Source organism: Momordica charantia (genome assembly GCF_013281855.1).
Source record: "Momordica charantia cultivar OHB3-1 chromosome 10 unlocalized genomic scaffold, Mcharantia_2.0 BLBB01000010.1, whole genome shotgun sequence".
NCBI lineage: Eukaryota > Viridiplantae > Streptophyta > Magnoliopsida > Cucurbitales > Cucurbitaceae > Momordica > Momordica charantia.
Genome location: NW_028275158.1, coordinates 22,558,558 through 22,584,539, shown reverse-complemented (window position 1 = coordinate 22,584,539; position 25,982 = coordinate 22,558,558). Strand labels below are relative to the sequence as shown.

Here is a 25,982-nt window from a genome sequence, read left to right as displayed (position 1 = left end):
AGGAGAGAGAGTAAGAGGGAAAGCGAGGTGATAGTTTTTGGAGTAATTGGGGCAATGAGGAGCGGAATAAGATGGTAAAGTAATGTTTTATTTTTTACTAAAAATAAATTTGGGCCATTTTGAAACATGAATTGGAATCAAATCAATTAGAATGAAATACTATTTAGGTGGTTTACTAGAAATTTTATAGAATCGGAATCATAATTATTTGATATTATTTATTAAAACTGTTTAGAATCGAAATCAGATATATAAAAATTATTAATATATATTTTCTTATTTATGGCTAATTACAAATAAATTATTGTGCTGATTTTTAATTAAAATAATAATAATTTTTAATTCATTTTATTACTGATATTATTGGTAGGAAATATGTTTATTATCATTTTATTTAATATTAATAAATAGTGAAATTAAAATAAAATTACATTAGCTAAAATATTTTTTATATTAGAACAACCATCTTTAGTATAAAACTATATTTAAATTTTATTATTCTAATATTTAATAATAATTAATTGTATTCTAAAAGTTTTATTGGTATTAAATAATAATAACAAAGTAAAATTTAAAAAGTTAAATATAAATTTATAACATTGTACAACCAAATCACATCAATGAATAAAAGTTATAAATATTTATTAGAAGAAAAATGATTAGTAGTATAAATGAAAAAAAAATAATCAAAGTATAAAATAATTAATTAAAAAAGTTGTGGGATAAAAGTAGCAAAGTAACTCTAATAAATGTGTAGGTCAATCTGAGTAATCAACAGCCTTTTTTAAAAAAATCTACTACTTCCTGCAATCTCGGGCAACGCCAAAAAGCCACACGGAATAAAAAAAAAAGATTAATAAGGGTATATGAAATAAATGGAATTTGTTCATTTAGAAAATGAGATTATCAAGTTTGAGGTGGATCCCAATATTTGATTAGGTTCTTACCATTTGATAGATTGTTCCGGTCAAGTACCTTCGAGATGCCTCAGCATCAAGGAACGTGTACTAGAGTGTATGTGCGACGTGTTCGTACTATGGACTGGAACTCTCATTTGATAGATTGTTTGATAATACTATTTTCAATGCGATTAGTTGGTGTAAATGATCGCCTCATTTTTATTCTTATAGTTTCGATTCACTTTTGGCCAAGTGGAGAAAGTTTCACGTGACTCCTTTGGTTTTCAGAACTATTTCTCCTCGTTTTTTTTTTATTTCATACAACAATAAAATTATTTTTTGTTGAAAACAAAAACCTTGTGTTAGATGAAATTATTATTATTATTTATTTGGCTTTGATTTGGTTTTATTTCAACTTTGTAGATATCTACAAACAAGATTTCCACCCTATAAACAATAGATTATTGTACTGGTTTGTTTCCTTTTTTAGGTATTATGTAACCATCCATCAAACATTGATTATTCCTTAATTTATTCTCTTGATTTGCTTTATTTTATTGAGATTGTTCACGAAGCTCACCCAATCTTGGATGGCATAAATGTGATAGAATGGACAAACGCTTTATTTAGGACTTTGTTCATTAACCTTCAAGGATGAAATCTATTGGATGCATTAATGTTGACTAGTGAAACGATATGGTGAGACTTAGAATGGGTTATTCTAATGCTTTTCTCTAGTTGCTAAATCAAAAATTAGGGAAGATAATTTGTGTGAATATTTTTGTTGAATCAAGAAATTGACTAACTCCGCAAACGTCGATTCAGATTGGATAAGCTGGATAGTGAGCTCCGAATGTCATGTACTAGAAGACCTGCAAAACAGAGTGAGTACTCCGATGCAAACAAAGTCAGTGAAAGTCCGAACTAAATCGAGAGAGAATCGAAATGTTCGCGTACCTCTAAATGAACGGAATGGTTCATTTATAGGCGAAGCCCCCGACAGTATTCCCGACAAGGCCTCAACGACTCTTTAAGGTTATCGTGAAATGCGGCGTGCTGTCGTGGAGTGTGTTGGAGGCATGACCGAGCTGAGGTAAGCCAATCGACTTGACCAATAACATGGGAACGCGATCGTGAACAAGCTTGTTTGGCTCGACCACCGAAGGGATTTGGCTCGATCAGACGGATGAGTCGAGATGCGTATACTTAGGTGGTTTTTTATGGTATCTATGAGCCACGTATCAAATTTTGCATCCACTCGCCACTTGTCACGTGAATGCTGAAATCTACTTCCAATAGTTTTTTTTTTCCTCCAGGTGAAAAAAACGTTGTTTGCTCTAAAAGAAATTGGTACAAACAATGATGGTCACCTACTTGAGATTGAATATTCCGAACTTCCTTGACAACCAAATGTTGTAGAGTCAGATGGTTGTCCAATCTCAATAAGAGGTTTCTAATAGGTCCCTAACACTCCTAAATATGCTCAAACTCGAAAGAACCGAAAAAGTTCTGGAACGTGTATCTTTTGTTGGATTTATCACAAGTTTTTGTGGAGTACATTTGAGATTTCTTATTTCAAATTCTTCCTTCCAATTAGTTGGACATGTCGCTGGACATGTTGACGTGTCGAGCATGTCGACGTTGAAATGGGGGAAAAGTCGATTTTTCCCCCCATGTGGTCGACATGTGAAAATGTCGACAAAATGTCGACATGTCTTTTTTTTCCCTCTTCTTCTTTAAGGTTATTTTACTTTGATCGTCTTCTTACTATGCCACTGCAGTCTATAATTTCTCACAACCTCGATGATTGTAATCTTAATCTGTTCAATGAACCATTCGAATTTTAATACTGTATAAAGTATAACTAATAAGATTTGGAATTTGCTTTATTGATAATTTATAATCCAATCTAGTCCTTACTTACATAATTGAACAATATATGTGAAATATTGACATATATAAAGATTGAAATAGTCTTAGATTTTTTTTAAAAATAAAATATTATTATATACAAATAGTGGCGAAACATGAAGTAGAATAGGTATCTTAATTAATACCAAAAAGATGATCTCAGAGGATCTAGTGCAACTATCTTGATAACTTTGATATAAATTACAATAGTTCACCTCTCAGTTATCCTATACTGAAAGTTTTGAAGGTAGTTGCTCAAATGAGTAGAATATGAAGCACATATAGATCCTATTGGTAGATAATTTGGATGAATGACACAATCACGAGGTTGAAGTGTTTGAAAATTGTGTAAATTTGATTGGAAAGTTGGATTGATGATTGATTTGAAAATGTGTTTGAAAAATGTGTAAATTCAAATTTGAAAAGAGAAGTAACTAAAAAGTAAATAGGTACGAGTTAATTATAAATTCAAATTTGAAAAGAGAAGTAGGTAAAAAGTAAATAGGTACGAGTTAATTAGAATTTAGAAATGTGTTTGGAAACCAAGTCGGTAATTATCTCATTTCCAAATGAATCCTATTATGAAAAACACTAAAGAAGTAGTTAAAAGTTTACAATTAAAGTTTACTTTACATATTCAAATAATTTTCATCAATCTTCATTAAAGGAAAAAATATTTTTTTTTTCGATATTTCCATCGACATCGACATTTTCATAAGTAAAATAGTCATATTCTTACATTTAATGGTTAAATGTGATCAATTATAGGCTAATTAAGCTACAATTCAAGTTTTATTTGCTAATTCAAAAAATTTCCATCAATTTCCACAATTTCCATTATTTTTCCCGAAATATACATCGACATCGACATGTCCGTAAAATCGGGACCTCGACATTTTCAACGACATCGACATTTTGAACACGGGTTGTAACTAGTTTTTAGTGTCTTAATATGTAACTAAAATTGGAGCTCGTTGTTGGAGCACAAGATATACTTAGGGTGTGTTTTGGGAATAATTTTGGTACGACCAAAATCACTTTTGTTATTGTCAAAATGATTTACCTTTCCATGAATTATGTTTGGTAAATTAAAAAAATTAATTTTATAAAAATTTAAAATCGCTTTAAATTGATTTTTAAGATTTTTTTTAAAAAAATAATTGATTTTTAAGATATCATTTGTAATTTTAGAAAGTGGATTATACTTAAATATTTTTTTTTTTCAAAATTACTCTATTTACAGTGACTCTCCAAACACACCCTGATCAAAATTGGAGTTTATACTTAACATTGATTCCTTGAAGCTTCAAAGTCCTCCCCTCATGGTTTCTTCTTCTACACTTCCTTTGTATAGTTATTTTGTGATGTTACTTTTTGCATTAAACTGTTTTTTTTTATGTAATAAACATATATATGTATTTATTTATATTTTCTTCTTTAAACTATATATTTTTTTTAATTTTTAATTTTCATTATCTTTCTCCTATATAATATAGATAATTCAATCATATTTTATTTTAAAGTCATAGTTATTGGTATTTGTTTTAAAATAACTTTTAGCATTTGTATTAAACAAACTAATGTCATGCATGCAGATTGATTTATTATACTTTAGTTTTCAAATGTTACTTAATCTACATATTTAATTACGATGAATGCATCCAAAATTATATTAAAAGATATTATTTTTTTACCCCTAAACTTGATAAATTGTATCAATTTGTACCATAAACTTTCCATGACATCAAACTGAACCCTAAATTTTGATAAGTATTGCAATTTGTACCCTCTATTAAATTTCACTAATTCAAAATAAAAAATAAAAATAAAAATGAAGTAAAAACTAAAAAATCAATTATTTATTGAAAATCAAGCTTACAAATTTGATAAAGGCTCAAAATCGACAATTAAATAAATATTCTAAAACCTAAAAATTAATTAGTAAATAAATAAGCTCTACCATCAGTTTTTGTCTAAGTCATATCAATTCCCCACCTTATATATATTTCATAATAATTTGACATATATGATAATACGTTGTTGAACATATTTTCTAATGTAAATCTACTCTATGTAAAAATTTAAACATTTATTAAAGTTCAATAGAAAATTTGCAACATTTATCCAAGCGATAAAGGTGTAAATTGATTAAATTAATAGTTTATGGTAAAATTGATTACCTTACCGTTCATGTTTTAATTTGATTTATTTCCAGTGATAAATCAAAAGATTAAACTAAACGCGAACTAATCTCAAGCCCACGTAAAATAAGAGATCAAAGATTATATATTAGTAAGTTGATTGAATTATCTACCACGTGCACTGCACCTGCCAAATGACTAATTTATCCAAAATATCATATAAACAATTATTAATAAAAGAGAGAGAGAAAAAAAAAGGAAAGAAAATGTAGTCACGTGGCACAAGTTCAAGTGACGTGGCAGCACGTGAGGAGTGGAAGAAACACACGTGCAAATGAGTATTATAATAGGTTTGGCCCATTTGATTTGGATGGATTTGACTTTTTTCCAACATTATTAAATATTATTAAAACGTCTTTTTAACAACCAAACAAAATTTTGCTTGCGTGGATCTTAATATATCACTCCCACTGTTCCCACAGTACAATTCAGAATCCAATGCTCTATTTTATACTTTTTTTTTTATTATTTAAGCTACAAGCCTATAAAACATGTTGATGCATGTAAATTTACCGGAGCGATGATTAAATTTATAAATTTTAATCGTCGAAGTGAGCATAATTCAACAGTAATTAACATATATCTCCAATCAAAATATTATAAGTTCGATTTTCCATTATGCAATCCTTTGATAGTTTTTTGATGTAAAAAATATTGTCGAAATTAAATGTCATTTCCATTGTACAACTAATTTTTTTTTTATAATTATTGTACAACTATTTAGTACTTGCAATTTATAAATTCATTTGGTTATTTATTAATCTATATGCATAATAAATCATATTAAATCTTAAAAACATTTTTCATGCTAGGAACTAAATCGCTACGAATTTTAAACTACAATGACTAATTTGTTACATATTAACATTCATGAAGTAATTTGATGTCAATTAAAAATATAGATATTAAATCGTTATAGACTAAAGTTCAATTATTAAATCGTTACTTCAACTAAACCACATTTATCAACATTGTTTTTTAATCTTTTTTGAAGCAGGTACCTTGAATAATTGAGCTAACGCAAACAAAATAACATTGAGTCTATACAAAGGATTTTCAAATTCAAGATAAGAAGAAAAAAACAATCCTATGCTATTTGATAACAAAAGAAAAAAAAATGCTAAAGTGTAATTACCTTAAATATGACCACTTTTTTTATTTTAATATAATACATGATAACAGCTCGACTAAGAAGAAAAAAATTAATTTAAATGATTAATATTAGGTTTGAATCTTTTGGTTCCATTGTTTTTTAAAAGGAGATATAAATAGAAGAAAGACGCACTTCATTTGTTTTAATAACAGCTTTGGGTAGACTTGTAAATGCAGCAGTTGTAGAACATTTGAAAATTTTTATTTCGAATCTTGTAATTTTGAAAATAAAATAATATTAAATTAGAGAATAGATAATAATTATCTAGATAAACATATCATTTAAAAAATATATATATATATATATATATATACACGTACGTATAATTTACTTTTTGAATATTATAGAAGATTTGTATCAGTTTTTTTTAATATATAGGCGAGAATAGGAAATTTGAACTCGTGACCTCTTATCAGAGATAGATTGAGATAATCACCAAATTATATTAAAAAATTAAAGAATAATTATTTCAGTTACGCTCATTTGGACGGTTATGCCCCTGGACTTAGCCTGAAAGAAAGCTCCAACTCACGAGTGATACATGCGGCGTGAATGGGTTTATTTGTACTTCACCAAGCATTAATATCTCACATGAAATTTACCCCTTTGTCCGCTTCCCATATCTGTCCCCCTTAAACCCACATGTACATTTTTACCCCTTTGATATTTTTCTTTCCCCCACTCCCCCAAGGATATTCTCGTCCTTTAAAAATTAAACCGATCCACAGCAAAATAACCATAGTATATAAACAATTTTTGGAAATAATAGTTTCTGCCATATTATTATTGAATTAACTAGTTGAGTTATATTTAGATTGATACTAATAGAGATTGAATCATGATCAAGTTGGACCATGAGGATATGATAAAAGAAAAAATAAAACTAACATTAAATCAACTAGTGAATTGAAAAAAAATTAAAATTGACAATAAATTATATATTTTGTTATTTCTGCCAAAACAAAAAATAGTTGAAACTAAAACGAACTACAAAATCAAATCAAACTAAACAAACAATATATATTTTTTTAACTTTTAATTTTATTGAGTCAAAATAATGAATGAGGGAAAACTTTATGTTAAATGTCAACTTCCCTCCAAAATGCATAAAGTATATTTTGGTTTTCCCTCCCACAGCCTAATTTTTAAAATAAAAAATAAATTATCATTTCCCAGAAAAAAAAAAATCCGCAAACTTTCTATACCTGAGCGACGCAATCACCGCCATTTTCCATGGTCCGCTGGGGCCCACTTCTCCACGTCGTATACCCTATAGCCAATGAGAGCGTGACGCGTGTCCAATAAATTACCTGCAATTTTGTGTTTTATTGCAACTGTGGGCTTGCAAAAATTTTGGCGGGCAATTTCGTGAAATTCAAATAAAGATCAAACCCTAGCTCCTCTCTCTCGTCTCGTCCCTATTTTCCCTCCCTCCCTCTCTTTTTTTCTTCTCTCTCTCTCTCTCCCTCGCTCTGCGAATTTCGAGGAGTTTATCCGAAAGTTTCTCGATTCAGCGATTCACAGGTTTGATTTTCTTTTCCTGATATTCGTTGTTTCGATTTCGTTCGTTCCCTTTATCTGCTCCGTTTTATTCATTTCGCAATTCGATTTCTTGGGTTCTTGAATTTGAAATAGCTTTCTGCGAGGGTTTTGGGGGGTTCAGCATCTTATAGAGGTGGGTTTTTGTCGTTCTTGGTGTTTCTGACGCATTTCCTATGCGTCTTGTTTCCGAGCTCATCCGTTACTGTTCAAGAAGTTGTTTCTATTAATAGAATCATGGCGGCGCTTCGGGTGTTCTTCCTTGTTTTTGTTTCATTGATGGTGTTTCTATTTTGAACTTTTGTGCTGCAGGTTCTGTTGATGGCTTGCTTTAATTATTGATGGTGAGAGTTTATTGGGGAAATAGGAAACGCATTTGGAGTTGCTGTATCAAGTGAGGGAAGGGATGGGGAAGGTGTTTTCGAATGATAGGGATTCGAAGAAATTGAAGAGGAGGAGACGATCGAAGGGCTCTGGTGGGAAGTATCTGAAGCCTGGTGCTCTAGCGCAGCTGCGGTGTAGCAAGGGCTCGGTTGCTAAATCTTGTACTGATCTTGGGAGGAAGAGGGTCGCTGTGTTGGATACTGGGAAGACGAAGAGAAATGCGGTGCCTGAGGATAAAGTTTCTGATAAAAGTCCTATGATGTTGTCGCCTGTGAAATTGGTGATGCATATAAATCATATTGGAACTCCAAGAACTCCTCGGGTTGAAGCCTGTGAATCAGAGTCGCGGCTGGAATCTTTACCTATGGATCTACTGGTACTATTACCATACATCTTATTCTTTTATGCTCCCCTGTAGTAAACATGTTTATCTTAAAGCTACCTCAAATGCATAAAATTTAACATTTTCTTTTCAGGACCAATTGTAATGATTTTCTTTAAGCCATGAAGGAGGCCTGCTTATTTTAGAGAACCCCTATGCTAGGCTATTTTTTTGATCTGTCACTAATGAATTACTTGTTTATTTATTGAGTGGTGTCATTATTTATTTGGCACTTTAGTTGTTTTGTTTTAGTGTCTAGCCTAGCGGCCATTTCTTATCTTGAAGAGAAGAGCCGATATAAATTTATTCTAAATTATAAAAATCGAGCCGCATCTTTCTAAATTATAAACTTAGAAATCCCGTCTTTTTTTTTTTAATTTTTAATTTTATTGTAAACGCACAGGAATCTGATGATCTGGACATGTGCTGTTATATTTGTATTTGTACTCTTTTGCACAAGTACCCTCCTCTCATGTTATGATATTTTGCATTATCAGTGGATATTAATTAATTTTGTGCACTGTTTGGCTGCTAATCTAATATTTTCAATTCATCACTTGAAGGTGAAAATACTTTGCCATTTACACCATGACCAACTAAGGGCGGTTTTCCATGTTTCTCAACGGATCAGAAAGGCTGTAAGTAGTTGTCTATCTGTCCTTGAAATGAATCACATTTTTTGGAGGTTGATGATCCTTTTTAACCAGGTTTTGCTGGCAAGACAATTCCACTTTAATTACACAACTCCAGATCGATCCAGACAGGAGATGTTGAGAACAACCACCCCTCGACCCTCTGAACACTGGCCCTTTGTAAGGTTGGTATTTTTCATATTGATACTTACAAAATTTTCATATTTAGTATCTTTATCTGATTGATTTGGCTTCTACTAATAATCTACAGCAAGGGAGATGGCAAAGGCTTGTTGATGCCAAGCCCTCACACTCCCAAGGCACCGAGACATGGTCCTCGTCCGCCATCTCGCCTCAAAGTTTCCGAGATGAGGCAGGTTGCTGCTGTTCTCTTTCAAGAATCAGCATTTCCTCCGAGATGCATGGTTCCATCTGTTATATCCAAACCTCTCTGCAAATCCTTGGCTTCTAACCGGGTTCTGTTTTACGAGGAAGAGTTGTGCCAAGCTGTTGCTCAAAATAAACTTCTTTGATTTGAAGTAGTTGGCAATTTCTCATTGTCTCTTATTTCTGTGTATAGATTTTCTCTGTCTTTTTCGCTTGTAGCTGGTTCAGCCAATATAGGAATTCTTCAAATTTTGTAGCTGTGTTGGGGCAGATTTAGGTATCATGGAACTTCCTGTTCTGTTGGAATGAGAATGTAGCTGTGGGAATAATCTATTCCGAACTGGTTACTTGTATAGTTCTATATATATTCGAAAGATTTGTTTTCTGCTTGTTCTGTTTTTTAATCAGCCTTCATGGTTTAGCAACTTCTTTGTATCTCATTGAAATGAATTAGTTTGGTATTAGAGCCAAATTTTCTGAAATTGGTAATGTTGTGTATGCATTTATATCTTGGAGTTAGTGGTTGAAATTCGTAACTATGTCTTCCAATTATTTCTGCTGCAATTGATTCAAAAGAATGGCGACTGTAGTAGTAGTACTATTGAAGGGATTGAATTCAAAATGGTGGCAGATGAATTCAAAATTGTTGTTTGTGAAACTGGTTACTCTTCCTTTTACTCTCTTCTGTTCTAATTTAGCTGTTGAATTGATCCCAAAGTGAATAATATACATGTCAAGCTATCATTTCCTCTTATTCTCTACGTTTTTCCACGCTTGAAAATTGGACAAATTTCCAGTTTTTTTTTTCTTCTTAAATTTCCATCTATATAAAAATAGAATAGGATAGAGCGTCTCTGATTGATCGTAGGAAGAGGTGCACCATATTTTCTTGTTCACTCCATAATTTTTCCTTTTATAAATAATTTTTTAATATTGATAGACTCCATATTATTTTGAATATGTTACTTACGTGAAAGACAATGAATAAAAGGATTATCCACACTTTATTGGAAAAATTTTCCGACCATTAGTGTATCATTGGTTAGCATGACATTAATATCTCTTTTACTCCATACTTTTCTTTGTCTTTAACACGGTAGAAATCCAAGTTAACAGGTTAGATATCTAACCTGTTAGTGCAAGTCATAATTGAAAAAAACCAATAAACCAATTTGGTCGGTTTAACTAATAACAACTTAGTTTCACGAAATTAAAATTGTTGGATTATATAACTAGTTCTTTTAGTACAATAAATGTAGGATATGAATATTAGTTAATCCAACCCCAACTGAAGGAGTCAATATCACATCCAATTGAACTATATTCGTTTTGATATTAGTACATCAAGTTAATTTTAGTGGGTGTGGTTGAAGTGAGAATAATGAATTTGATTATTAATTTTTAACCTTTTTAAAAACGAAAAAGAAAAACAACACTATATCACAGTTCTCAAGCAAATCTTGAAGACCAACATAATAGCGGGTCGGATCTAAATATGGATAGGATCCGGCAGATCAACCGGGTTTGGACGTAGCGGAACCGGGGCGTTAACGTCAAGGCTCAAAGGCCATTCGATCTCTCGCTGATCCGAGCTCTACATCTGTCAGTTGATCGTGGAAGAAGCCATAGCTGGGAACGAAGTTGAATCCCAATTCTGCAGAGGAAGAATTTTTGCACACAGAGAGAGAAAAAGGGAGGAAGAATGATGACAGACGGAGTCGAGGATGAAGAGAAATGGCTTGCTGCTGGGATCGCCGGTCTCCAGCAGAATGCGTTCTACATGCACCGATCTCTGGTATTACTATTGAATTTTCACGACTACAATTGTTTTCGTGTTTATTTATCGCTCTTAAAGTCCATTTAGATCAGCGAGGAAATGGGAAAGCTTCAAATGTTTTGATGCTAAGAGGGAGTTTCGTTTGAACCCTAATTTTAGTTTGGTGTTGGAGCAGGACTCGAATAATCTTAAAGATGCCTTGAAGTATTCTGCGCAGATGCTGTCTGAGCTACGGACTTCCAAGCTTTCCCCTCATAAATACTACGACTTATGTGAGCTATTATTTCTCTCCATCACTGGGTCACGAATTTGAACTCTATTTTGTCTTTTAAATTGATGAAAAGAGGAGAACTTATGTGATTCTTTTATGTGTTAGATATGCGGGCATTTGATGAGTTGAGGAAGCTAGAGATTTTCTTTATGGAGGAGACGAAACGAGGTTGCTCAATAATTGACTTGTACGAACTTGTGCAGCACGCAGGCAACATATTACCCAGATTGTGAGTGATACATATCCTGACATTTGATTTAGTGTACTGCAAACAGCAAACTAGGTTTTGTACCTTTTGGTGTTTCCCTTCTCTTTGTATGATGGACGTAAGCTTCTGCAGAAATGACTTCTAGGTTTTTCTGGCATGGTTCTTTGTTCAATAAATTTCTTCATAACATTTCAGTCTTTTGAGTGAAACTCTGTTTAATTGGCCTATTAAGTTACGGTATGAGGTTTTGGCTTTTGTGAGCTCAGACACTGTTTAGTTCAAATAACTGCGTGAAGGGGTCTATTGAGTCTTGCAATTCTTTACCATTTGATTGGTGGTCAGTGGGAAGAGGGTCTTGGGTAAGAAGAATTGATCGCAAGTAAACTAGGTTAGAGAAGAAGCTTGCAGGCACATGCAACTGGTGTTGTGGGTGCCACAAAATCTTCCAAGTTCAGGGTGCAAGTTTCACCTTTTTGAGTGTGCATCTTGGATAGATGATGCACAAGAACTCACAAATGTAGAAAAATTGGGGCATGTGGAGTTAGACTTGTATACAGAGGAAAAAAGAGCTCGCCCACAAGTCTAGGAATCAAAATCTACCTCTAGGATGAAGGGAAAGCCTTTATTTTGTTGGTAATCAACTAAATGAACCTTAAACAAAATGATTAGGTGAATAAGTGAATATGTGAGAAGTGAGGGTTAAGGCACGCAAAGCAAGTGATAAGAGACTTTCCTCTTTGGCTACCTTGGTAAGTGTGAGAGGCTGTGAGGGGGTTAAATATGAATGATAAAGTGTAATTAACGCACCCTTGTCATGCTCTTCAGCTGGATTGGTGTGTTTTTTACAGCAGAGGTAGTGGAGACGCCGTTCACCTTTTTATACACTATCCAGTTACTTTATATAGTTGGTAGAAGCTTTTGGAACTTTGGAGTGAGTTTTGTGTTCCGTAACTCGGCTTTGCAGAGCTTACAGAGTCTTCTTGCAGCTTTTATTTGAAAAGAAAAACCAAACTTCTTTGACCTAATACCATTAAAGCCTTCTTTTGATGTGCGTGATTATGGTAGTGGTTACAAAGAACTAATATATTTCCCAGAAAGAGTCCTAGTGGTGGGAAATTTCCAGACTCATTCTTTTGTCTGTTTGTTTATTGTTTTGAATCCTAGGGACTAAGGGATTGACTGAAATGCTTTGTTTCGATTCTTCCTCAGAATAGTTTCTTAAATTACTTCCATTGTCTATTTTCTTAGTGGTGCCCCTCTGGATGATTGTTGACTCCACATTTATTAATAACAGGAAAGAATACTCTCTCCAGCACATTTGTTTGAATTGGGAGTTCTTCATTTCTCCCCCTTGTTAGCTTTATCGATTTCTGTTGTATTGTTCTTTTTGAGGTTTGGTTCTTATGTTTTCTTGCCTTTTCTTTCAATTTCTTGGGAGTTTGTCTCTTTGAAAATCTTATCGTTCCTTTTCATTAATCAATGAAAAGTTCGTTTCTTGCACAAAGGAAAAAAAAGATAGGAAAAAAAATTTAATTAATAAAAATGAACCTAGAGGCCAGGGGGATGATACATTCTTGCCAAAGACCCCCCAATAAGTTGATTACATAAATAGTGTAGTTAAAGAACTAGTAAAGTACTCCAACTAAAATTGTGTATTGTATAAGACGTCAAAAGTTATAAAGATCTTGTGTTTGTCATTGAAAATCCTGTTGTTTCTAGTAATCCAAGTGGTTCATAAAAGAGTACTAGGAGAATTTCCCCACAACACTCTTTACCCAAAATCATTGTCCTGAGAGGATTCTTGTAAGTCAGTCCCCAGTGTATTTAAAGTTTGTACTGATGAAGTTCCAGCATTTTGTGAGGTATCGATTCACAAAGTTTGGATTTCAATAACAAGATAAACATCCCTCAGGCAATACAAGGCTTCCCCACCAATTCGAGAGGGTGGGTGATCTCTCCTAACCTAGCCTTCCTAGCAAAAGCACAAAATAACCAGATGATCCTCTCCCTATTCCCGCAGACCAATATCTAACATTTATCCATCACTCCGTACTCCCCTTCCCACTTTCTCTCTCCAGATCGTTATTCCTTCCCACATGGTCGATTCCCAATTTACCCTTTCTAGAATAAGTTTTCACAATTGGGGCCTTAAACATTTTCTGGCAAAATTGCAAATGGATGAACAATGGTCATTACCTCATTCAAGGTAAAATTCAAACAAATATATGAGAGATGGGGGTGGGGGGTTCTTCTTTAAATCTTGTCCTGGGTGTTCAACCTATTATAGGTCAATTACCATAGGATATATGATAACTTTTTATCGTCTGATACCAAATTTACTTTGCAAGTAATCTCTCCAATTTGGTGATTGATGCATTTAGGGGAATTTGCGATTTGAAGGAAAACCTTCATGTGCAGTCAAGGGTCCCACAAAATGTCCTCATTTATGTTGGAATTTCCTGTGTAGCTTGGAAACAAAATTGACTAATTTTCTGGCTCTCCTTCAAAAAGATTTCTTCTATGGCCTAAATTCCAATCTTAGTGTCTTTTCTCCACTCTCCAGCAATCACTTACTATCTTCCTTTTGTATTCTGCTGGCATAAATGTTAGGGAAAATTTGACTCGGGCCGAAACTGAGCCAATTATCTTCTTAAAACTGGATTATTTGCTCATTTTTTCAAGGGCTATGGAAGCGCCAATGAAATGCTTTTTTTCTTACAATAGAGAATAACTCTAATCTCAAAGCATTTTATGCACGTTCAAATATATTAATGATATTTATTACTAATAAAATTATGTATTTATGTCTAATGGTCAATGATATGTATAATACACAAGTTATTAGAGTGATGCATGTTTTAGTTCATTGGTTGACTACCTTGCTTTTCTCTTTTGGATGGTTTGAAGTTGGTGATTAGGTTGAAAAGTCCCTATAGGAAGAGCGAAGTTCGCTGTTATTTTGCCCATCAATTTTTGGAAATGTATATTTTGTTTATTGAGCATTGCTACTATTGTATATGTACTGTTTTGTAGAACTCTTGATTTATGGAATCTTTCCAGGTACCTTCTTTGTACTGTGGGATCAGTGTATATCAAGTCCAAGGAGGCTCCTGCTAAGATATTCTTAAAGATCTGGTTGAGATGTGCCGTGGTATTCAGCATCCCTTACGCGGACTGTTTTTGAGGAGTTATCTTTCTCAAGTCAGTAGGGATAAGTTACCTGACATTGGTTCTGAGTATGAAGGGTAAGGAATTCAAATTGTCATTGGTTCTGAGTATTAAGTTTTTAATTGGTATCACAATGGATGCATACTGGCAATCAAATACAGAAAAAAATGATCTACACAATATTATTTAACATTTGTGATCCTGGCAAAGGATCCTGTTCTCATAACTTAATGACCTTCAGGCTTTTTAGGTGGAAAATATAAATTCTAGAGATTTGATGTGGGTAAAATCTTACGACTCTTCCTCTGTTTCGGCACGGACATGGTGACGCATTATTTTTTAAAAGATCTAGGACATAACCTCAACTAGGACATATTTATTAAAATATAAATTTATTAATTATTTTTATACATTTTGATGATTCTCATACTAAAAATTTGTTTTAGTTTATGATGTTTTCATATAAGAGAATATAGAAGTAATGAATATGCAGATACTTGAAAAAGAGGTTAGAAGAAGCTAGTTACCTATTTCTAATGGTACAATGCCTTATATCAAAATATTTGGAAAGCATCCAAACCAAACTATCAATTTTCAAAATGATTTAACATCTTATGGAGAAGGAAATTTAAAGGTACTATCAATGCTCATGCATACAGAAACAAGTTTGATAATTTTCACTCTCAAAATTTATTATCACTGTCTATATTTCATTCTAAGTCCATCATTTTGCTTAAAAGTAAATAAATAACCAAAAGTTTGAGCAATTTAGTTCAGGTGTCTAACAATTGTTTGACATATATTTATTGTGCTCAGCAAGTGTTCAACTCGTGTCCAATGACACATTGTTCAAAAAGTGCTTGACATGTGTCTATTATGCTTCACAAGTGTTGGAGTGTTTGATATATGTTGAATATTAATACTTTATCTAAATTAAAGTGTTTGTGCTTCATAGTGTTCATCAATAGTAGACAAACTCGAGCTGTTATTTTTGTCACAAAAAATGTAATTTATGACCAATGTCCTTGGCTTGATCCTTATTTCTGAACTAGAAAGTATTGGGAGTATTTCTATTGAGTTAATTTGTGGATGTTTCCGTGATCCTCACAGAGATGCAGACACTGTCATTGATGCAGTTGAATTTGTACTCCCAAAATTTCACAGAAATGAACAAACTTTGGGTACGAATGCAGCATCAGGTGGGTTCTGACATCCGATATTGTCACCTAGTCTCATGTTTGAACATGCATGGTACAAGGATGATTGCATGTCATGAGGGTACAAATAGTTCATGAATGCATGATTTATGGTCATGCAGGTTATAATGCTTGTGAATCATTCATACTCTTAGCTGACCCTGTGTTGAGGCTTGCTGTCGGGCTTTCTGGTCTGCAGGGACCTGCCCGGGACAAGGAGAAACGGGAAAAGGAAAGGAGCGAGCTACGTGATCTTGTAACATCAGAAATCTGAGACTGGTTACTTTCACTAAAATGGCATTGTGTACATTCTCCATGTACGCTCATACAAGTTTTGTCCCCTCCTCTTGTTATTAGGTTGGCAAGAATCTGCACATTCTCAGTCAGGTGGAGGGTGTTGACCTTGATATGTACAAGGATATTGTACTTCCCAGAGTCTTAGAGCAGGTGTGGAATGTTCAGTTTTCATTTACTGTTTTGGTGAATCCCATATCTTCTCAGTTCCACTCACTCTATTGATCATACTTATGTTTCACAGGTTGTTAATTGTAAGGATGAAATTGCTCAATTTTATTTGATGGAGTGCATAATTCAAGTATTTCCCGATGAGTATCACTTACAAACCCTGGATGTTTTGTTGGGCGCTTGTCCACAGCTTCAGGTGGGGATCAATACCATCACTTGCATTACTGATTAAAAAATCCATTTTCGCATATGGTAAAACAACTATAAATATGACCTTTTTCCTGTACTGGATGATGGGCTTCATTATCTATATTTTCCCTATGAGTGTCTCCAAACTCTCAAATACCAAGGGTCTAGTTGGGTGTGTGCTCAGCTTCACCCAGACTGATAGCATTGTATTTCTTGCTGTTCTCATAATAAACAACTTTCACGCCCATAAAATTGTAATTGTTTAGAGCATTCCTAGTTCTGATGCGTTAGTTGATGAAACTGGTTGAATTTTTTGTCTACTTCGATCATTACATATTTGAGAATCCTGGAATTCAATATTTGGATCATATTCAGTATAAATATATGGAGAGAACTTTCTTATGCTATTTCTTTCATTAATGCAAGTTCTTTTGCTTTTAGTGGATCACACTCGTCAAGACATATTTTTGTGGTAGCTTTTGATAAAGTAGTTTATCCGGAGCTTAAATTTTTTATTGGAGCTTCTCCTTCCATTTTTTGTTTTTCCTCAACAATGTTGACATTTTCATTCTTACTCTTTTCCTTGAAATGAAGGCACTTTAAGATCAATTGTATTCTCTATACTGGTGCATTTTAAACTTTGTGCGTTGGTGTCAGTTGGGCTATCTATCAAATTCGTAACATCAAGCATGCTATTTACAAAGCAGCCTTGGTTATGCTCATGGGACTGGCTTTGATTCTTAGTTTCTCTCTAGTGCATGCATGGAAGCTTTTCTTTGTAACGCATCTAATTTGTAGGACACTTTGACCCTCTCTTGAGGCATCCCCGTCTGTCAACAAGCAGTTAGAGTTGCTGCTAATAATTGCAGCAACTTGTAGAAGCAGGGGTACACCCTACAATTTTTAGGCGTTGTTTAGAGCGAAGATATTGATGAACTTGGGATATTGCTTATTCAATGAGAATGAAAAGAGGCATTGCATTCAGCAGCTGGATTTTACAAATGATTAATATTTTACTTGTAAAAGAAAATGTAGTTTACTTCACTTTACATTTTGAGGAGTTATTTTGCCTTTCATGATTGTTTTTCTCAGCCATCCGTTGATATCAAGACGGTGTTATCCCAATTGATGGAAAGGCTTTCAAATTATGCTGCATCAAGTTCAGAAATGTTACCAGAATTCTTGCAAGTTGAAGCTTTTTCAAAACTGAGCAAAGCCATTGGGAAGGTAGTTTTTGTCTTTTAGCCTTAGAGATTTGTAGTTAGAAATTTTAATAGATGAAATAAATAAATCCGTTAGTTGAGTAATATAACCAATGTCTGGAGTTGGGTTTATTTTCATAAATAAATTGTTGCTTTTTTAATACTTTTGTTTTTAGTTTCGTTTCATAAAAATAGTTACAAAACCAACCTTTTTATTTTTCACAAAGATGTGCTTGTCCCTTCTTATGGAGGATGTATTAAAGTTAGAAAACTTTCTCTTAATTAATGGAGTTTAGACATTTTTCGAATTCATCGGTGATGTGTGTGGAGGCTTCTTGGATTGTGCCAAAAAATCTCCCAGAGGGCTGGACTTGATGGAAAGCGCATCTGATGATCTTGACCAGTATGGTTTTTGATTACACGTTGTGCAACCCCTCTCCTACTACAGCCACTATATTCCAATTCTGATAATAGCCTGGACCTACGTGCCTTCTCTCACAACCTTCCTCCTATTGATTCTTTTCCTTTTTATACTCCCAAGAAAAAGAAAGCTTTCTCTTTCAACGAAATGGTCACAGTCAAGACTGTTTTCATGAAAGGCACCAAAAATTCCTTCCTCCTCTGCTTAGATATTTTACAAATATGAATTCTTTCTATATATAATATATTTAATTATATACGTGCATCTTGATTCCCTTAGGCAACACCTTTTGGTCTCCTCTTGCTGCAAGGCAATCAAGAGACTCGTCTTGAATTTGTCTGATGCTTTGAAAATACTGGTAGCATCTTCATTACGTATTATTGAGGACTATATGAGAATTTCATTTAGTAGTTCTTTTCCTGTGTATTTTCACCTTCAAGACATTTGTCCTCATTTATATATTGGACCATGACATCTTTTAAGATGGTGTCTTATAGGATGGTGATTTAGTTGAAACTTACGTTATATATTCTATATTTGAATTGCTTGATGAATTTTAACCATTGTCACCCCCATCATCATCATTTTAAGAGATTTGCTCTTGGTGGTCACAAACAATAAACAGCATCTTAAGTTTGTTGCTGAAAAAATAGTCTCTAGTTCATAATTTCCTTAAGAGATCTTCTTTAAGTTCAATTTGATAAATGTGTAATATTCACTCTGCAGGTGATAGAAGCACAGGCTGATATGCCTACAGTGGGAGTTGTGACTTTATACTCTGCACTTCTCACATTTACGCTTCATGTCCATCGAGATCGGCTTGATTATGCAGATCTTGTTTTGGTAATATTTGATTTTCAAATGCTTTGATGTAAGCTTGCTGATTAAGTATTTTATCACTTTGCGGCCTTATTGTACTCCTCGCCCCAACCACCACCACCACCACCACCACCTTTTTTCCTTTTCTCTCCCCTTTTCTTTCCGTTTGTGTGGTCTGTTTTGACTTTCAAGTATGTTGTTCAATTACCACTCATAAAAAGGTGATCTAATTTGCTACCCACCCCGAACTAGTAGAAGCATGTGGGGTTAAGAAACTAAAGTCTAAACCCTTGGGTTTTCTGGCTATAAAATTTTCTAGTTGTACTTTCTTGCAGGATGATACTGTTAACGTTGTTCTGAAGATGTTGTCCTCTATAATAACTTAATAAGTCAGGTTGTGATCTGTTTTTCAGGGAGCATGCGTGAATAAACTCTCTGGTAAAGGGAAAATTGCAGACAGCAAAGCAACCAAGCAGATTGTTGCCCTTTTGAGTGCTCCATTGGAAAAATATAATGACATTGTGACTACATTGAAGCTATCAAACTATTCACATGTCATGGAGTACCTTGATGGTGAAACAATCAAAGTGATGGCAACTGTCATTGTACAAAGCATAACAAAAAATAAAACTCGAATATCTACTGCTGATAATGTGCGTGATCTCTTTTATTATCTGATCTTCAATATTAATTATGATTTCTAGTGATGTGGATTGCTTTTATGTAAGGTTGAAGCATTATTTGAACTGATAAGAGGGCTTATCAAGGATTTAGATGGGTCTCTTCCTGATGAGGTTCTCTCTCCCCTTTTATGGATAACCTTGTTTCTCATATCGTTTATACCTTTAAATTGACAATATAAATCCTTATTACTGATTGAACTAATCATCATCTTTTTCTTAATTTTGAGCCAACAATTGGACTTGCTTCCGTTTCACTATGAGGTTGTTTTATCTTTTCCTTTGTTCTCCCACACTCCTTTATTTAGGTTGATGAAGATGATTTCAAGGAGGAGCAAAGTTCTGTTGCTCGTCTTATTCAGATGTTGACTAATGATGATCCAGATGAAATGTTTAAGGTACTTGGGTGCGTGGATTATATATACAAGTTTTATCTTATGGACGTGCAAATGCCTCTTCGAATATTATTTCTTGAGGGCATCGAGAGAGCTTGATAAATGCATTGAACAGCTTTAGTTGAATATGGCATCATCATTCTATAATTGTTAAAAATGATATATATTTTTGTGTGGCCCTTGTTTATAAGATTGGTTCTGTTTCTTATCAAAAAAATAAAAAATGATATATATTGCATATCTGATTTCATTTCGGTAATGTATGTATGAACACAATATGATCTTTATTCCTAGTTCCTACAGTATGAATTTCCTTTATTGAACCAATCTCTTGGCAGTGTCAGAGAACTATACAAATTTCATTAACTGATCAAGGCATTTGATTTATTATTTGTTTGGTGACTATCCCAGAAACACTTTGATTCTGGTCATCTTTTATTGGCTTTTAATTTGTTTATCAGAAATTTATGATGCGATATTGCTAGGGTTATATTGATGTTGTTTGATTGTTATTATACCACTGAGTGATGGTGGTTGTTGACTTTGTTACGATTGCCTAGTTGCGCTCCTTTTAAGTTCCCAAAAGTTTAATATAGTAGCTAACAACATTGTTGGGAGGTCTTGAGAGAGGTTTGGTCTTGTATTAGATTTAATGTTTCCCTTTGTGGTTTGTTACTTGAAACTTTGTAACTATCCTTCTTGTTCTTTTGGATCTTTTGGATTGAAGTCATTTCTTTTAGCTAGTTTAGTTTTTGGGTGGCTCCACTTGTTGGACTGTTGGAACATTCTTTTCTATACTCTTTTGTATTCTTTCATTTTTCTGTATGAAAGCTTTTTTTAGGAGTACCTAGTAATATTGAAAATCGTTGACACCAGATAGGATATAAAGTCTTTGGAGTTTATCCCACCTCTGGGTAATCCCTTCGGTACTATGCCTCTGGGTCTTTAGTTACATTATTTTGTAGTGTGGATGGCAGATGGAACAAGTTCATCCAGCAATCGCTGTGAGCCCCATGCTTTTACTGACGACCTTATAATCACTGGTAGTAGTAGTTTGGATTTAAGGTCCACCTTGAGTTGGCTGCTGGGTCTTTAGGGTATTCTTCGGCTTGCCTTTCCCCCCACTAGAAACCACAAAGGGAGGATTTGACTTGAGATTGATTCATTTACTAAATTCTATGCTAAGCACCAAATTAAGGTTGTTGCCTATCTTCTACATTTCACATCTTGAACTAACTTATATAATTGAATCGGCTAACCATTGGTCAACGTCATTCATAGCTTGATCTGTTCATCCATAGGAACAAAGGAAAGGCAAATAAGAATTAATAGCTTGCATACTCTGTATAGATCACTTTAAGAGGAAGGGTGTTATGATTTCTTTTGAATGGTTGATGTTTATGATGATCCATAACCTGTACTCCAATGAACTGCAGATAATATCTACTGTTAAGAAGCATATCCTGACAGGAGGAGTAAAGCGTCTGCCTTTTACAGTCCCTGCCCTTGTTTTTTCTTCTCTCAAGGTTTGGCTCTCTTGGTTCAGCTCAACTCTTTTGTTGATTCTTTTTCATTTTTGAAATCAACTTTTGGTTGTTGGAATTACGAGTTCATAGTTGTTTTAGCAATATGAGATCAGTTACTGCAGCTGCGAGTATTCAAGCTTTTCATAATAGTTGCTAGTTTGTGTCATAAATCTGACTGTTTGAGCTACTGGAATAAGTGGGTTTTCATCCCCTCCAATGTAGTGGAAGATTTAAAACGTTTCTGAGTATTTAAAATCTCATACCTGGCAATCACTCATAATGTAAAGGTTGAGTAGGAAATTGACCGGGTGAATTATAGAACGATTATTTTCTTATTGGTGTAAAAAGGAAGATGATTATGACGGTGAGGATTGCTATGATTTTGTTAGGGGGCATCATGTTTTGAAAATGTTGTAATTGTGAATTGCTTATTAATTGCAGTTGGTTAGGCAATTGCAAGGCCAAGAAGAGAATCCTTTTGGAGATGAGACAGCTACTACCCCGAAGAAAATTTTTCAGCTATTAACTCAGGTACTACCTAAATGGGGCCAGGAGGCTTTATTCCTCGTGTAAGCTTGGTGTCCACCCTTTAATATTGTTTTAACTACATGGATTGTTGCAACTGTGGCTGCAATGTCAAACATGATGAACTAGGAGGTTATTTTCTCTAAATATGTCTGTTCCTCTAGCTGGTTTTTCATTGGCACTCTATCTGTTACAGATGGCTCATGTTTTGTACATGTTGCGAAATAACTTGTGTAATTCTTGTTCATATTGAAGTGAATATTTGTAACGTTTCAATGTGTTGTCTCAGACTATTGAGATCCTGTCAAGTGTTCCAGCCCCAGAATTGGCATTTCGGTTGTATTTGCAATGTGCTGAGGTATGCCAAGAACATGATATGATAGCTTGGAATATTTCTCTGTAGCTGACATTGTAATGTGCATTGTCATTGATCAGGCTGCAAACGATTGCAATTTAGAACCTGTTGCTTACGAATTTTTTACCCAAGCATATATTCTTTATGAAGAAGAAATTTCAGTAAGTTGGATCCTTTGTGTTCGTGTTAATTGTTTCTTATATCACTAAGGGGTGTCACTTTGTTTCTCCTATTCTTATGATTTCCTCCAAATTTTCTTTTTACAGGATTCAAAAGCTCAAGTGACTGCATTGCATTTAATAATAGGCACTCTTCAGAAGATGCCCGTTTTTGGTGTTGAAAACAGGGATACTTTAACCCACAAAGCCACGGGGGTACTTTCTAATAAGTCCTGTCACTATTTTGTTGGTATTTGACATGTACTGGATATAAACCTGCATCTAAATCTATTATTACTTTTATTTTTTAATTTGGATATTCATATGCAATATAAATTTAACTATTTAAGGACACTTTAGAGATTTTATTGGAATGCCAAAGCATAGAGAAGTAAACGGAAAAAAAAATAAAAAAATAAATAATGACATGTGAACAATGAACCTTCAAATGAAAATGCTTGTATGTATGTCAACCCAGATCTTTACATATACTCAATTTGGAAATTTATTTCATGTCCTTTCATGTATATATCGTTTTTGCTTGAAAGATGACATGTGAACAACTTTATAAATATAAATATTTTCTCCCTGACAAAGCTACCTCATGGTGCAGTACTCCGCAAAGCTCTTAAAAAAAGCCAGATCAATGTCAAGCTGTTTATGCTTGCTCGCATCTCTTCTGGCTTGACGATCATGATAATATGAAAGATGGTGAGAGGTGGGTTGCAAGCTTGTAGTAAGCATAGTTTTTAAGGTTTTAGACATGATTGTTGTTGTTTTGTAGCTTTGTCTTATTTGGGTATAATTATTACATAACTATGTTTATAGATTTATAGTTGAATACCTGCTAAAACATTCATTACATATTTGATCTTTCCAGTGTTATTGATAGTTACATCAGACCGCGTTGACAATATAAATGCATTATGATTTTCCTAGAGCAGAAAAGAAAATCTTGAATGCTCTAGTACAGTCTTTTCATGTCAAAGTATTTCCCAATCATTTTCTGATAGTGTAGAATGTTTGATATTGCTCCATCTTTTTCACGCTTGAACTTCATCCGTTTTGAGGGTGAGTTGTTACTTATTAAGACTAAGTTAACTTGATGTATCTTATGGAACATCTGAGGTTCTCTGGCTGCACCATGTAAACAGAAAATAAGTAGAGAAAGGAAAGTTCAGTGACGCTAAATTTTTTCTCCTTTTCTTTCTAATGTTTGTTAATGAAATTTTATTCTCCTTTTAATAACTATTTTCTCCCTGTTGAATCAGGGTTATGCTTTGCCTAAAGCGTGCATTAAGAATTGCAAATGCTGCTCAGCAAATGTCAAATGCAACAAGGGGTAGCACTGGGCCAGTGTCGCTCTTCATTGAGATTCTGAACAAGTAATCTTTGTTCCAAAATGCTTCAGAGCCCACGTTTGAGTATGGTTTTCTCTTGGTACATACTTCACTTTTATTTTGTCGACTTGCAGGTACTTGTATTTTTTCGAGAAGGGCAACCCGCATATCACTGTAGCTACCATCCAGGGCCTAATCGAATTGATTACAACCGAAATGCAAAGTGATACTACTACTCAAGATTCATCAGCCCCGATGCGTTCTTCGCCAGCACTCTCCGGTACATCGAGTTCCAAAAGCAGAAAGGTGGTGCAGTGGGTGAGAAGTATGAGCCCATTAAGGTGTAACTTAAATTGGACGCATTAGTTGATTGATGCTGAGAATTCCGACCAGTTTTTAACTCACCCTTACAGGTAGAGAGTCAATTTAGTCTGGTTAATTTTCTGAAGGAACCAATTAGTCGGACGCTGCTCTTTTGGTGTCCATTTAGCTTCTTGCTTCCTGTTATACAAAATGTCCAAGATTCTAGTTAAACAATTTATGATTCCCTGTTATGTAGAATGCGAGGACTTAATTGCTTCCCTATTCTGTAAAATCTGATTCTCTAGTATATAAGACTTCATTGCTTCCCTGCTCTCTGAAATGCGAGAATGGCACAAACTACTCGCCATTTTTCGGGTTCGTACACTTGGTGTGCTCGGTCTGACCTGTCGTGGGTGCTTGTGCATATTTTTGGAACTTCCAGACAGGAACCAACCATACAATAAAATCCCAGCCTGGTCTGTGTTTGGAAATCTTACATTCCTGAGATATAATGTCTTTTACACCATCTTGATGATGGTTTTGCCTTTTCATTTGCAGTTATTTACTCTTTGGTGGATTATGGATTCATGTTGATTTTCTTTGTTGTGGGGGTTAAATTACAATTGTTGTACTTGAATTTTGCCACTTTTCACATAATTTCATTTGTATTCGTTATAGTCTTGGTACTTTTCATATTACATGCAACTATACAATATTTTTGCAACCACCAGAAATTCATCAAATATGTTAAGAGCACGGTTACAGTAATATGTGATATTGTCATAAAAACCATTTCACCTATTAAATAGCTATTTAAGTGTCCAGACATTTTCAAAATTGTCTGGCTTGAATCTTGAAATAAATGCTCCATAAACAAAAGAGAACATCTAGTAAATTAATAAAGTATTTATTAAAGGTTAAATGTTTAATCACTCCTATAATTGTTCAACTTAAAAAAAAAGAGTGAAGAGTTTTGTAATATCCAATGACACAGAACACTCCAAGAGGTATGATCTTAGGGAGAAAAAGGAAAAAAATTCTTTTTTTAATTTTTAAGTTAAGAGTGGAGTTGGAGATCAAACCGCAACTTTAAGGAAGATAACTTTAAAGAAGATAATAGATGCTCTTCGACTATGTTTGAATTGATAAAAACTTCATTGTTGATCAATAAATAAGGGAGCATTATACAGAGTCGAGAGATTGTATATCATTTTTTCTCTCTTTAAATATAGATATATAGAAAGCATAAATTAAAATTTAAATAGAGCATTGAAACAATTCTAAGTTACAGAGAGCTCAAAATACAAGAACAAAACATTTGATTAAGAATTTGTCATCTTCAAATCCACACTATCATATTCATAGCTTTTATTGGGTAGCTATCTCAATAGCATTTTACTTTTTGAGAGGGTTTTGAAAACTATACTAAAAAGGAAAAACTGTTCCTTTTTAAAAAATAACTTTCGTAAGCTTTGACAGTTAAAAGATTGATACAT

The 25,982-nt window shown here is 33.8% G+C and overlaps 2 protein-coding genes across 3 annotated transcripts; both read left to right on the top strand.

Annotated features, from left to right (window-relative positions):
- The first annotated feature begins 7,519 nt into the window (after nucleotides 1-7,519).
- FBS4 (F-box family protein) lies at nucleotides 7,520-9,877 on the top strand. Of its 2 annotated transcripts, none has more exons than XM_022289570.2 (5): nucleotides 7,520-7,688; nucleotides 8,016-8,463; nucleotides 9,033-9,107; nucleotides 9,177-9,286; nucleotides 9,373-9,877. In XM_022289570.2, the coding sequence occupies exons 2-5, from the start codon at nucleotides 8,110-8,112 to the stop codon at nucleotides 9,632-9,634; spliced, it is 801 nt and encodes a 266-aa protein (XP_022145262.1). In that variant the 5' UTR covers nucleotides 7,520-7,688; nucleotides 8,016-8,109; the 3' UTR covers nucleotides 9,635-9,877. The 2 variants fall into 2 exon arrangements, with proteins under 2 accessions (XP_022145262.1, XP_022145263.1); XM_022289571.2 differs by lacking the exon at nucleotides 7,520-7,688 and adding an exon at nucleotides 7,714-7,839.
- A 1,170-nt stretch (nucleotides 9,878-11,047) lies between these two features.
- VPS35A (vacuolar protein sorting-associated 35A-like protein) lies at nucleotides 11,048-24,812 on the top strand. The gene is given in 25 exon segments (XM_022289617.2): nucleotides 11,048-11,283; nucleotides 11,441-11,537; nucleotides 11,642-11,765; nucleotides 14,805-14,857; nucleotides 14,860-14,989; nucleotides 16,023-16,062; nucleotides 16,064-16,111; nucleotides 16,308-16,364; nucleotides 16,466-16,555; nucleotides 16,647-16,769; nucleotides 17,855-17,989; nucleotides 19,112-19,228; nucleotides 19,618-19,857; nucleotides 19,933-19,998; nucleotides 20,193-20,282; nucleotides 21,716-21,805; nucleotides 22,247-22,336; nucleotides 22,620-22,688; nucleotides 22,766-22,846; nucleotides 22,952-23,059; nucleotides 23,457-23,474; nucleotides 23,476-23,561; nucleotides 24,115-24,228; nucleotides 24,318-24,435; nucleotides 24,438-24,812. Coding segments are annotated over 25 exon segments (2,370 nt in total). The 5' UTR covers nucleotides 11,048-11,190; the 3' UTR covers nucleotides 24,531-24,812.
- The last annotated feature ends 1,170 nt before the right edge of the window (nucleotides 24,813-25,982 follow it).